Here is a 14,465-nt window from a genome sequence, read left to right as displayed (position 1 = left end):
TAAGCTGGTTATAGACAGTAGGTAGGGATCAGATAATACCAATCATTCTATCGTCACTTTTTTTTTTTTTTTTTTTTTTTAACCATTCCTATGGCCATGGGAACATACACCTGCACTCCAGACCTCTACTGTTGGTGGAAGGAGCAATAGGCATTTGGCCAATATAGTAAAACCCTGGGGCAGACTAGATGGACCGCAATTTTTTTTTTTTTTTTTTCTGCCGTCAGTCTTCTGTGTTTTCTATGTAACCCAGCTCATTATTGTTTTTCTGTGTCAAAAGTGACCCTAGGAAGTTTACTTGCATAGTAGATTCCTCTTTAGCTCAATTCTGCTGCAGTCCTGTAAAAATGGTAACCTACACAAGAGAAGGTGGTTGTTGTTTAGTCATATCCGACTCTTCGTGACCTCATGGACCATAGCGCGTCAGGCTTTTCTGTCCTCCACTGCCTCCCAGAGCTTGCTTAACTTCATGTTCATTGCTTCCATGATGCTATCTATCCATCTTTGTTTTCTGTCGTCCTCTTCTCCTTTTTCCTTTCATGTTTCCCAGCATCAGGGTCTTTTTCAATGAAGGTACAGTCAAGGTAATTCAGCTGGATCAGGCAACAGTCCTCCTGTGAATCATTTCCAGCACCAGACAATCCAGGCTGACTGATTTTGGAGAAAATAGCAATTGGCTAGGTTGGATCATTTTGGTTGATTTAAAATTGTGTATTTTTTTTTTTTTTTTTGTATTTGGTTTTTATTGTTTTGATCTGAGATGCACATCCTTTGTATGAGCTTCCAGGGTGAAATTTAACATTTCTTGAAGGAGATTGTTGAGATTTGGTTCAACCACATCTTAGGAGGCCTAGACCAAGGGTAGTCTAAGTTCAGTAAATACATGTATGGTGATACTTGGGGCTCCACAATTGGATAAAAAAACAAAGTTGTGCAGTCTTTCTTTAGTTGTGCGCTCAGAATTTCATGAAATCATTCACTATGATAAAGCACATAGCTGCTGTTAATACGCAGCAGCTATTGGGCTGCTGGTGTTGGTGACTCAGAAACTGCTCACTAGGCTTCTTCTATATTTTGTAGCTACAACTCATTTTATTGAAGGTATGTGTAGTAATGTGTGTGTGTGTGTGTGTGTGTGTGTGTGTGTGTGTGTGTGTGTGTGTGTAATATATATCATATAGTGTTCTAGGCTGATTCCCAAACCTTAATTTATAACATTAAAAAGGGATGTTTTGCACACTTTTTCCCCCACTGTATTATATTGCTGGTTATTCCTAAAAATGTTTAGTTGACTAGTTCTTATTACCAAAACTTCTAAAGAAAACAAGAAAAAAACAACTTTTGATAAAGCTTGCATTTCATAGCGTTCTGATAATACTCTCAATGGTGATCCTCATACCGTGTGACACTGCTTAAAAAAAGCAGTGCAAGTTAATTACGGAAATGTTACCGAATCTCTAAACATTGCTATTCATCTTGCTGGAAGAACACGCATGGGAATGATGAATATCATTGGAAGTTCATATTAATGTTTTTAACATGTGTCTAAAGGTTATGTAACCCCAAGTGCTTTCTATTACTGTTTTGATGTCCACCAAAAAATGTGGGATTCTCTTTTAATTTGGATGATGAAAAACGGCGTAAATCTCCCTGACTGAGTTCTAAACCCTCTCCACTCTGTCACTGAAAGAAAAAACTTTTTTTTTTTAATACTTTTAGTAGCTTTTGGAATTCCTTTCGTATCTACTTTGTTTAAAAATAAAAAAAAATCTGTTTATTGAGTTTTCTTGCATTGAATACATACTTTCCTATCTACTTTTCCCCAACATCTCTAGTAGTTTGAAAGAGAGTGAGTAGTGCTTAAATATTATATTAAGTCAATGTTTTAGTATGTTTGGCATCATAACTTGTATACAGCTTTTTTTTTTTTTTTTTTTTTTTCTTTTTTTTTTTTACTTTTCAGGCTGACGCCCCTAAGCTGCTTCCATGCAAATTAACAGTAGCGTAGTCAGCTTGCTGTGCTGGTGGGCCATTGGGCTACCATTCAGATAAGCCGAGCCACAGCAAAACTAAAGAAGTGCACAACAGGCGGACAATGCCACAGCTTATTTGCTTGGACTGGTCAACCTGAAACAAGAAGGGCTGTTAGGTTCCATTCACATATATACACTTTTTTGTTTTGCATTTTGGAAAGCCCATTCATTTCAGTGGGTTGTCCTTTATGCGAGAAACCTGCAAAAGTGCTTACAAAACTGTAGGACATGATGCCGAAATGATGAAAAATAGACTGTTTTTTTCATAAACTTAAAAAAATTGAACATTTTGTCACCCTTGGCTGTGATAGAAGTAGCCTTTTACCAACTCAGGTGCAGGGATGGACTGGCCATCGGGACTACCGGGAGATTTCCGGTGGGCCGATGGCTCAGTCTGGGACACTTTCACTTTCAGGCGCATCTGCGGGGCGCGGCGATCTACCCGTCAACCGCCAACAGCTGGCGCCTGACGGTAGATCGAGATTAGCCAGCATGCAGAGTAGCGCAGGGAGCTTCTGTAGTAATAAGTTCTCTCTCGTGTCATCACGCTGTTCTCCGGCGGCCCCGCCCCCTCCTCTCTTCTCGTCTATACCAATTGGCTTGTAGGATCATCTGGTATAGACAAGAAGAGAGGAGGGGGCGGGGCCGCCGGAGAACAGCGTGATGACACGAGAGAGAACTTATTACTACAGAAGCTCCCTGCGCTACTCTGCATGCTGGCTAGTAAGACCCCACAATGTGCCCTGATGATGTGCTATGTGCCCCGCTATGTGCCCTATCACCCCATCATGTGCCCCGATGTGCTATGTTCCCCATCATGTGCCCCGATGTGCTATGTGCCCCATCACCCCATCATGTTCCCCCATCATGTGCCCCGATGTGCTATGTTCCCCATCATGTGCCCTGATGTGCTATGTGCCCCATCATGTGCCCCATCATGTGCCCCGATGTGCTATGTTCCCCATCATGTGCCCTGATGTGCCCCGATGTGCCACGTGCCCTAATGTGCCATGTAGCCTGATGTGCCCTGATGTACCATGTGGCCTGATGTGCCCCATGCCCTGATGTGCGATGTGCCCTGATGTGCCATGTGCCCTGATGTGCCCCATGCCCTGATGTGCCCCATGCCCTGATGTGCCATAATGTGCCCTGATGTGCCATAATGTGCCCTGATGTGCCATAATGTGCCCTGATGTGCCATGATGTGCCCCGTGCCCTGATGTGCCCCGTGCCCTGATGTGCCCTGATGTGCTATGTGCCCTGATGCGCCCTGATGTGCTATGTGCCCTGATGTGCCTTGTGCCCCGATGTGCTTTGCCCTGATGTCCTGTGCCCCGGTGTGCTGTGCCTCAATGTCGTGTGCTCTGATGTTCTGTGCCCTGGTGTGCTATGTGCTATACCCTGATGTACTGTGCCCTGATGTGTTGTGCCCTATTAGCTGGTGTGCTGGGCACTGTACCCTGATGTGTTGTGCCCTGTACCCTGATGTGTTGTGCCCTGTACGCTGATGTGCTGGGCACTGTACCCTGATGTGCTGGGCACTGTACCCTGATGTGTTGTGCCCTGTACGCTGATGTGCTGGGCACTGTACCCTGATGTGCTGGGCACTGTGCCCTGATGTGCTGTGCCCTGATGTGCTGTGCCCTGATGTGCTGTGCCCTGATGTGCTGTGCCCTGATGTGCTGTGCCCTGATGTGCTGTGCCCTGATGTGCCTTGTGCCCTGATGTGCCTTGTGCCCTGATGTGCCTTGTGCCCTGATGTGCCTTGTGCCCTGATGTGCCTTGTGCCCTGATGTGTTGTGCCCTGATGTGCTGGGCTCTGTACCCTGATGTGGCCTGATGTGTTGTGCCCTGGGCCGGTCTGGATGAAGTCCAGGGCCACATTTTTGTCCCAGTCCAGCCCTGCTCAGGTGCCACATACTGACTGGTTCTGGGGCAGTAAAGATAAGCCTGCTGGATGAGTCATTGCTATGAACCCAGTCTGTAGGACACAAGTCAAGTAATGACCGCTTTTGTCCTGCCCAACCAGCGAGCTTGAGAACATTGTTAACTGTAAGGGTTATCTAGCGGGCAGCCAAGGTCACTCAGCAGGTAGGCTATGTCACAAGTAGGTTTTTTTAAATGTAGAATTTCCTGTTTGGCTAGTGTGCTCCCTTTTCAGTTTTCTGCAAATGTTTTTTGTTTAGTAAAATTATTTTTCTCCTATGTATGTTTGTGTGTATACCAGACTTCTAAGGTCCAGCATCAAATGTGGTGAGGGGGAAGTTACTGGATACACAATAGGCACAATATGTGTGGTTTGCCTCAGAAATAAAAACCGTTCTCCATTGAACATTTTTTCCTTCTTTTTTTTTTTTTTTTCCCAATTGAAAGCAGTGTGCTATCCATTAAACATTGCAACTATGATAAAGACCAAAAGTTCACTTAGTTTACCCTAATCTGAATGCTGTGTATTCCTTTTTAGCCAAAGCACGCCTCTGTACATCTTGATTGAGTATGTAATGTTTTACTCACGGTTTCCTGCAGTTTTGTTTTCACTCTTTCCTAAGGCCCCTTTCACACATGTGGACCGTATGTCCGTATTTCATCCACCCGTTTTCGGATGAAATACGGACATACATGCATCCCTATGGGATAGCGGGTGTCAGCGGATGTACATCCGCTAACACCCGATGTTGTCCTGCTCCGCTCTCGTCCGATTCTGCGGACGGAAGAAAATCCTATTTTTCTATCCGTCTGCAGAGCGGATCGGAGGAACACGGACAGACGGTCCGTGTTCCTCCGATCCCCCATAGGGGAGAGCGGAGATCTGACAGGGCGGTCCCTGCACGGTGTGCGGGTCCCGCCCTGTCATCTGCCTGCTCAGCTGGGGAAAACGGAGCGATCCCCGCTGAGCAGCGGATAAACACGGGGCGGATCAACGCGGATCCGTCCCGTGTGAAAGGGGCCTAAATCGCCAATCACAATTCCTAGTCCAGGTTGAATCCACTGGCTGTGAGAACCTTCTGGTATCTTGTTTTTTATATATGCAAGAGACTTCAAAGGGCCTGCAATGGGTGTTCCAGCATCCCATCACAAACAAGATTTCCCAGAACACTTACCGGCCAGGGTTTTGTTTGCACACATTTGCAAATATATGCATAAGCCGCATTGCCCACGTTAAGGGACCTCTGTATATACTGTGGTTCTAACTCCAAATTTCCAAAACCTCCATAGTAGGAGCACATATGAGTGGATAGATTAAGGGCAGGTATGCCTGGAGGGAGCCCATCCCTCCTTAAAGGTGTCACGTATGTGTCTGTGTGCCTTTTTAAGGATCTGTCAAATGGCAGGAGCCTTCATTGGCTACAGAGGTGTTTTCATTTTTTTTATTTATTTTTTTTATTCCTTCGGGTCAGCGGCCAGCGTTCATTAGTTTAGAGCCCCCAACTGCCCTAAAGAACCATTTTCCTGCTCAGATATGGGTCTGGTATGGATGCGGGGGGGGGGGGGGGGACTCAAAGACCTGGTATGGATTAGGGGGACCCCTTCTTTTTAGCAAAAAAATTGTTTAGTTTACATTCAGCTGTCAGTGGGGAACCCTGCTGACAGCTGATGAGTACTCTATTGTTAAGGATGCGAGGCCAGCTTCCTGAACAACCAGCTATTCACTGGTTGTTAAGACACCGTCCGCCGCCTGATCCTTAACAAATTACTACTGCTCCTAAATAGTTTTTGAGCATTTAGTGTACATGGAGCCTTAGAGTTTTTAGAAGTTTTTTTTCAGTGTCCTTTGAGATAATTTACCAATTGCTCCTTTTTTATGTTGTCCAGTAACTTTAACTGTATTTTTCTGCACCTATGGTAGAAAAATTATATCGCAATCTCTCAGCTGGCATTCCTGATGTTACCAAGACGTCCAAATGCGCACCTAATGAGCGACAAGTGCTGCGCAGAGCCGGGTGTGCAAAAACTTCTTAGAACCAAATACCATACTTTAAATAATGAAACCTATTGATTTGTTTTTTTTGATTTGCGCTGGTTTTAGTTAGGCACGCCACAGACGGTGCACCTTTCTTTCCTGCAACCACAGGTTGTCCCATCAACACAGACAGTGCTGAATGGAATACCTCCTGCCGAGCAATTGTCTGCACCCAAGCGTGGGGGCGGATGGGGGAAGCCGTCCCGCCAGGAGAAGACAGATTGTTAGTGGCAGCCGCTAGCCATAATTGCAAGTGAATCAGGCAGGCTGGTTGTGCCCAAGCTGATCAGTCAATCAACCTGGTACAATCAGCCTGCCCCCACATAGTTTAAATCTTGGCTGGTTCTTATTGAACCGGCTGAGATTCAAACCGTCTATGGCAGTCATCATCATAATGGTTTTTAATTTAAAGGCAACTTGCCTGTCCCCAAACACAGTAACCTTGTTTCATTTATTTATCATTTAGCCTCCTTCCACTTTTTATGTTTGTAGTGCCTTTTATATAAAAATATGGGTAGCTGGAGCAGCGCTTCTAAACAAAGCTTTGTTTACAGGTGTGTGCCAAAAGCGCACGCTTTGTTTTAATCACATTGCCATTAGACACTGCAGTTCACAAGCGAAATGCACAAAGTCAATCAGGGCGCATTTACTTTTTTATTGATGTTTGTAGGACTGTAAAAATGTAAAAAAGTGCTGATTTATGAATCTGGGTTGTGAGAACACAAGACGGTGCATGCAGCTTCCATTTGTATACTTAGTGTGGCTCAAAATATTCTGTTAAACAAACATTTTTTCTTTTCTTTTTATGTTTGTAGGACTGTGTTGCCATATTTTAACTACCACCCTCTAGGCAACACAAGTCACAGACAACTTCCTCCTTATCATTCAAACAAAGAAAATGTTGCCATGCATGAGGTCTTCTAATACAATGTTTTTGTGTCTGTGTAACCAAGTATTGAATTGACAGAACAGGTTTAGCAAATGGAACCTGTCATGAGAGGAATGCATGTTGCCCTTGCCAACCACTGGTGGAAGATTTTTGGTGCCTTGCTTTTGTTGAGGTCCTCTTCACTACTTGCTGACTGCAAGAATATACAGTATGTAGCCAGTGTAATGGGAATGACTAATCTGCATGTTTGCGTAGGGTACTCCTAGCATTCATGATTGTTCATCTAGCCTGTTTCTGTGATGACCGATTTTTACCTGGATCCACAGGTTCAGGAAGTTTTTACTGCACAGGATTTAGAAAATGTAATCATAGTAGAGGGATGAGCTCACATGTTGTCTGGTTAAACCCTGGGAGGTACATAAGCTTCCTTAGAGCTGAGTTAATGAGTTACCTTGACATTAGCTGTAACACATTCACACATCATCCTCTTTTATAACACACATCTATTTATAGATGACAGGAAAAGAGAATAATAAGATTGTATACTGTTTTCATTCACAAGCTCATTTGCTATTGAACATCTAAAAGATCTGGCTTATTTAAAGCATATGTCCAGGCACTATCCAAATTTACTGCCAAACCTTCCTCTGTCCCAACAATTATTATTATTATTATTATTTATCATTGTACCTTGTTCCTGTATGATAAATGGTTTATCACTCCCTGTGACATTTTTCTCTAAGCAAAATTCTGCAAGAACAGCTTCTGGGAGATCAATTTAAAGGTTAATTTATAGGTTAAGTTGATCCAGGGAATATCCAATTTGCCTCTCCGGGGATCAGGAAGGATTTTTTTTCCCCTGCTGGAGCAAATTGCATCATACTTTGCTGGATTTTCCTTTTTTTTTTTTTTTTTTTTTGCCTTCCTCTGGATTGGCCGTGGGTATAGGATTGTGTATATGGGACTGTATGATCAATTTATTTATTTTTCCCCTTTTATTGGTTGAACTAGATGGACTTGTGGGGTGGGGTGTGTTTGTTTGTTTGTTTTGTTTTGTTTTTCTCAAACACACTAGCTATGTAACTGTCAACTGGTGGGGATAGGTGGCATTCTGTTGTGTACTTGGCAGGGGTCAGCTGCCTGACTGCCGCACTGATGCTTTGGCTTTCCCAAATAGCTGACATGAAACCTGTATAGAAATAAGGAACTCTGATATTTTGCTATATAGTTGTGCCAAGTCTGTGACCTTCAGTTCTTGAAACCAAAGTGAGCCAGGAATCTAGTATTTTCAGAAGACAGTGATGCCACCCTGCTTATCTAAATTGTAAAATAGAAATGCAGACTGCAGATCTAAACATATCAGTGTTCTCCCTGTCCAAGCTTTCCAAGGCTAATTATGGTTACATCCTGCAGTTCTCCAGTGTACTGTGAAACATTGGTTTTTCAACTAATAAGTGCATGATTAGACCTTTAAAAAAATTAAAAATAAATAAAAGGTTCCTCCTTGGCCCTCCCATCTTTTTATTGTAAAAAAAAATCTTCAACACAAATTCTGCTGTAGGCTGGCCTTTCAAGTCAACAATCCTGTTTCCATTGAGAGCATAGCCAAGATGCCGTCTACATTTTGCATCATGCAATCTCCTGCCCCATAAGCTGTGAGTCCTGTCAAGCTGTAAGTTGACTGGAGAGGCAGAGATTGATTAAAACCTATGTGGCTGCAGGGCTTAGGTGTAATCTGAACAGGATGCCTCATTGCTCGCTTCTTATGGACACCCAATCACTGGCTGCACAGGCAGTGGCTGTGTGCCAGAAGGGGAGTCTGTTTTACTAAAACCTAGTGCACACAGGCAGAATGTTGTGAGGCATTGGCCAGTTCAATAAAAACTGGCCGACATTTGGCCCGTGTGCACTGCAACCAGTGGGCCGGCTTCTGTCGAAGGGTCATAACTGAAAAAGGTCTGTCAGTCGGCTCCCATTGGCTGAGAGTGCTGACCGGAGTGTTCTGGCAGGAGGGTATCCCCCTGTCAGAACACAATAGGCCAGCAGAGGAGATCGCTGTACTAACAGCAGATAGTTAGTACAGTGGACCCTCTTGTGCTGTCAGCTTTTTTTTTTTTTTTCGTTCAGCCCTGCTGGGTTGAAAAAAATAATACTGATGTACTAGGCTTAAAGTGATTGTAAAGGCAGGTTTTTTATCTTAATGCATTAAGATAAAAATCCTTCTGTTTGCTGCAGCCCCTCTGATACTTACCTGAGTTCGTCTCAATCCAGCAATGTTTGTGCTAGAGCAGGAGTCTCCAACTGGTGGCCCTCCAGCTGTTGCGGAACTACAAGTCGCACCATGCTTGTAACTGTCATCCTTGCAGTGCCTCATGGGACTTGTAGTTTTGCAACAGCTGGAGGGCCCCCAGTTTGAGACCCCTGTACTAGGGACTCAGCTGTCCGGGACTCTCCCTCCTGATTGGCTGAGACAGCGGTGCCATTGGCTCTTGCTGTCAATCAAAGTCGGTAAGCCAATGAGGGGAGAGAGGGAGGTGGGGCAGAGAATGGACAGAGGGAGCTGCGGCTCTGTTTGGGTGCCCCAATAGCAAGCTGCTTGCTGTGGGGGCACTAAACAGGAGGGAGGGGCCAGGAGTGCCGAAGAGGGACCAGAGAAGAGGAGGATCTGGGCTGCTCTGTGCAAAACCAACTGCACAGAGCAGGTTTGTATAACATGTTTGTAATTTTAATACAAAAAAAGAGACTTTAGTATCACTTTAGGTGTGGAGGGTTAGGAAGGAACATATGTCTAATGCTGCAGTTATCCTTGCTGAGTTATCAAATGATGCTTACTAAGGACACCTGAAAAACACCATTGTGATGTTGGTGGCACCCCAGGATGTTTGAGCAACACTTTAATAAAATGCTCTGAGGCAAGTTTTGGAAGCTTCACAGAGTGAAGTTTGGGATGTTTGGCAATCGCAATTGCAAAAGGAGTGGCTATCCCTTGACAGAAAAATGTATATTGGCTAAGCAAACCATCAACTATATTTTTAATGCCCGGTGATGTTTCCTGAGGGCAATGTAATGGAGAGGGACCAACACCCACCCTCTCCATCCAGTCACTGAAAAAAGTACTTCTGTACTACACAGAGTAAATGAGTAGCCTATACCTAAGGCTCACGCCAAAAAGCATCAGCTGTTTGCTTTTTAATGCTCATGTATGGAGCCAATACATTTTTGCATCGAGGACTTTGGAGTTGCCGGCTCTTCTCTCTTATGCACTTCTTTTACATTGTGTCACCTTGAATGCTTCAAATGTAAAAGTGGAGCGAATTAAGACCAACCCTTTTTGGCGTACAGAGAGAAAACTGGCTCAAATGGATTCTGCGACAACTAAAAGTGGCACAGCATGAGCCAAATTCAAGTACAAGTTCTAGACTGCTATATGAATTTGGCACATTCTTCACCACTTTTAGAATGCATGAGGGACAAATATGCCAAATCTGCCTGCGTCGGTCTTTATGAATTCCAGGGATTGTCATGATTTGAGCTTGGTTATAGTAACCATTACAACCAAGCACAATGAATGTTCTAAAACAAACTGATAACAGTACTTCCTTGAGCAAACTTTTAGCAGGTGATTTAGGTTCAAGTTACAACAAGCCTGGACAAACCTTGGAGATATCTAGTAGCCAGCTGAATGTTAGGGGCAAGCAAGCCGCTGGTTGACATGGTGACTGATAGTTTTAAATATTTTATTGGCTTCCAACAAATTGTATCATGAGTGTATGGGACATTCCTGTCACTAAACCTAATTCAGAAAAAGATATGTGTGTATGTATATGTGTGTGTGTGTAATAAATAAATAAATAAATATATATATATATTATCTCTCCTATTACATCTTTATTGCAGAACCTAAAATCATGTCTCACTTTTACCCCTGATGAAGTGTTATATTTACAGACTGTTACAGTTGAACCTATGACAGTTGTATATGGGGTCCTGTTCTCCAATGGTGTAAGTAAGCCTACAGTGTATGTTTTGGGATATGGTTTTATGTTCTACAATATAAATGCAAAAAAAAAACCAAACGTATATAAAATGTTCATTATTTTATTTGTTGCCAGGAAAGTCCCATACACCCATGATATAGTTTGTTGGGTAGACTATTTTTGGGATGTTGGCACCCAGTAGCCTCCAATCACACAAGTTATTTTTCTGCCATATTTACAAAAAAATCACAAGCACAAAGTAAAGGTGTGTGTGTGTGTGTGTGTGTGTCAATTAATGTTTGGGGGTTCTAAGTAATTTTCTAGCAAAAAAAAATAATTTTTAACTTGAAACCAACAAATGTCAGAAAAAGGTTTAGTGTTTAGGTGGTTAAACTTTTTTTACTTACACACAGTCTATTCCATTGACAAATTGTTACAATGTGTATACTTAGTTCAACTGTTTTGTTTCTTGGCAGACTGCCCAGTTTTCCTCCTTCCTTTCTGTGGCTGTGGCTTCAGAAAAGCAGAGAGAATTCTTTGCATGGAAAGAATTGTGAAACACTTTAGTAAAGATCGCGATAATGATTCTTGACGATTAATTGTGCAGCTCTAGTACTGACCCATTTTCTCTCTTGCAATACTGATTGGATTTATATTCTTTGTCTCATAGTACTGATCCATATGCGCAAGCTCTTTCTCTCGCTTCTGCTCTTTCTCCCCATATACTTACTCTCTCAGTACTGACCTATATGTTGACTCTCACTCTCTTTCAGTACTGAGCCATATGCTGACTCACGCTCTCTCTCATTACTGACCCATATGCTGTGTGTCTGTCTCTCTCTCTCTCTCTCTCTGTCTGTACTGACCCATATGCTGACTCTCCCTCTCTCCTTCTCTCCCTGTACTGACCCATATGCTGACTCACACTCTCTGCGGGACTTGCCAGCGCACCGCTCCAGTGTGAAAGCACTTGGGCTTTCACACTGGAGTGAAAGGAGAGGCGCTATTTTTAGCGCCTGCAAAGCTCCTCAGTGTGAAAGCAGCCTTTCTCTCTCTCTCAGTACTGACCCATATGCTCACCCACAGATCGCAGTGCGAACTCGCACATGAATCAGATTGCACGGGTGAGAATGTGTCTGTAATTCTATAAATACACATATAAAATTTGTATTATTATTTATTTATAGAATTACAGACACGTTTTCACCCGTGCAATCTGATTCACATATATATTATAAAAACGTGTCATTTTATTCTTTTATTTTTTTGGTCTAATCATGCACTTATCATTTCCTGCTTACACTTACAGAAGCTGTGCCATTCTTACTTATTCCTACCCACATTTTTAAGGCAACCTTGATATGAAAATGTAATGTACGCGTAAAGTAGCTGTAGGGCTTTTAATGACTAGTTGTCGCTTTCTAATGCTTTGCTTCTCTTTTAGCAAAAAGTTAACTTCTAGACATAAATAGTTTTGTGTAAGAAAGAAAAATGTCCTTCATAACTGTAAATGTGTATTAAAGAGGATATATAAACTTCTCAGTGTTATTTTTTTAAACACAAGTAAAAGGTCCTCATGATGTTAAAAAAAAAATAAAAAATATCTTCGCATTTGATGTGTTCATTGTGTCTGTAGTTTTAAATTTACTCCGGGCTCATAGATTCTGCTTTTGTAGTACTGCACAATTCTGCTTTTCAGCTTTACTGAAAAGCAGCTTTACTTCATTAAAAACCAGCATTGGTGGCTCACTACAGGTAGTTCAGAATATAAACAGTTACTACTCAGTAACTGCAGTGTTTTTAAAGGGATAAACATGAATTGTGTATGTATTGCACAGGTGTACAAATGATGTTCTCTGAAGCCTCCTCCCCCCCGGACATATGCTTTAAAATGTATACCTCCTCTTTAATGCTTGAGAATCAGTTGACTAGTAAATATGTACAGCCACTAATAACTTGCACTCCTATTGACAAGGTGTATATTATAGGAAAGACAGAGTATAGAGAATTTGAAAATCTTTATTTATATTTCGTATTTTGTTGTACTCCATATATTTACTATACTATATAGGAGATTTTTTTTAAAGTGTCACACCACCATGCTAGACGTTTATGCCACCCTGCTAGTGTGATAGTTGGATTCTTAATTTATCGTCTTCTTTTTTTTTTTTTTTTTTTTTTTGTCACTTGCAGTTTGAAATCCTTCTCTGTGTGCAAGATGTTGATGATCCGGCAGTGGATGTATGTAAAAAGCTTCTTGGAAAATACCCGAATGTGGATGCCAATTTGTTTATAGGTAAGTGCTGTGCTGAACATTTAAGACTGGTAGGAAATCTATTTGTTAGGTGGATCAACGAAAATAACAAGTTTAATGCATCCGGCCATTATTTTCTTTGTTATTGACACCAATGCAATGCAACCCCCAATGAATGGTAATACCGGGATCTGTGATATAGCCGTTTTTTGTGGTAAATGGCCTGCATTTTTTTCTCTGTTTTCCTGTGAATTGGTTGCAATGTTGCCTTTATTTGCATTGCATGTATATATCGACCATCTAGGTAAAAAGACATTATGCCACCTGTTCTACCTTAGTTGATTAAGTGTAGCATTTAAATATAATCGGTTAAATTGGTCTTCCTTTTTAAAATGGCTATGGATGGAGGCTTTTTACTACATAATGTAGCCTCCAGTAGAGATCCACTTTTTTAATTTATTTTTTTTTTATCCACTGCAAAAACCCTTTTTTCTTTTGCTTGCATTTGTCAAATTTCACACAATGCTGACATGGTAACTTTGGTGTGGGAAAACCCTTTTATTGACAGCTTTGTTCTGTAGCTGCTTTGATGCCATAGTGTTGTATATTAAGGGAACCAGTATAATAGAGGCTGTAGCTTTTGCCCTTCACCAGATGTTTGTGGAAGGATGTTCACCAGGTTAAGCCCGGTAATGGTATGCTAGTCTAGTAGCATATTGATAATGAAGAGTTTACTAAAGTTACAAAAATTCTCATACGAGAGAATAAAAAAATCAGAAGTAATCTCATGTGTTGTAATGTATTTGTATTGTATTTTCAAACAACAACTGTACTGATTAAACGAAAATCGTACGATCTGGTATCGTATGAGAAATTTTCATGCTTGTCTGATCCGATTTAATATCAGATGAACTGTCATGATCTGCTCTCGAAACCTCTGTACTAACAATACGATTCTCGTACGATCACTTCAAAATCGGTATTTTCCGTATGATTTTCGGATCCTTTAGCTTTGACTACTCTTTAAGAGAACTTGTTGGGGTGGGTGTGTGTGTGTGTGTGTGTAGGAGGATGGGGGGAAATGGGGGAGTTGTTTAAAATAAGCAGCAGGACGTTTTATAATCAAAGCGGTTGCCATATTCTGGCTATCATGCTGATACAGTGACATTGGTATATTCTAAAGGCACTTATTTGAAATAACAATTAAAATTTTATACTTGACTGGCATGCTTGTTCTGGGCCAGTGACTTTGGAAATATTAAAGCCAGAGCTGAAAGCTAGTATTCTTTGTTCAACAATGGTAATGCTTGTATTTTTGGATACAATAGCAAAAAAAAATCCAGTATCACAA

General features: G+C 41.9%; 1 protein-coding gene across 1 annotated transcript in view; it reads left to right on the top strand.

Annotated features, from left to right (window-relative positions):
- Window positions 1–14,465, top strand: part of UGCG (UDP-glucose ceramide glucosyltransferase) — a 74,437-nt gene that overhangs the window by 30,231 nt on the left and 29,741 nt on the right. Inside the window, exon 3 of the mRNA XM_073591484.1 lies at window positions 13,054–13,156. Coding sequence (XP_073447585.1) covers window positions 13,054–13,156 — 103 coding nt within the window. The remainder of the gene's footprint in view (window positions 1–13,053; window positions 13,157–14,465) is intronic.

This window comes from Aquarana catesbeiana, linkage group LG01 (assembly GCF_042186555.1).
Source record: "Aquarana catesbeiana isolate 2022-GZ linkage group LG01, ASM4218655v1, whole genome shotgun sequence".
NCBI classification, from domain to species: Eukaryota; Metazoa; Chordata; class Amphibia; order Anura; family Ranidae; genus Aquarana; species Aquarana catesbeiana.
This window is presented reverse-complemented; position numbering and strand designations above follow the sequence as displayed.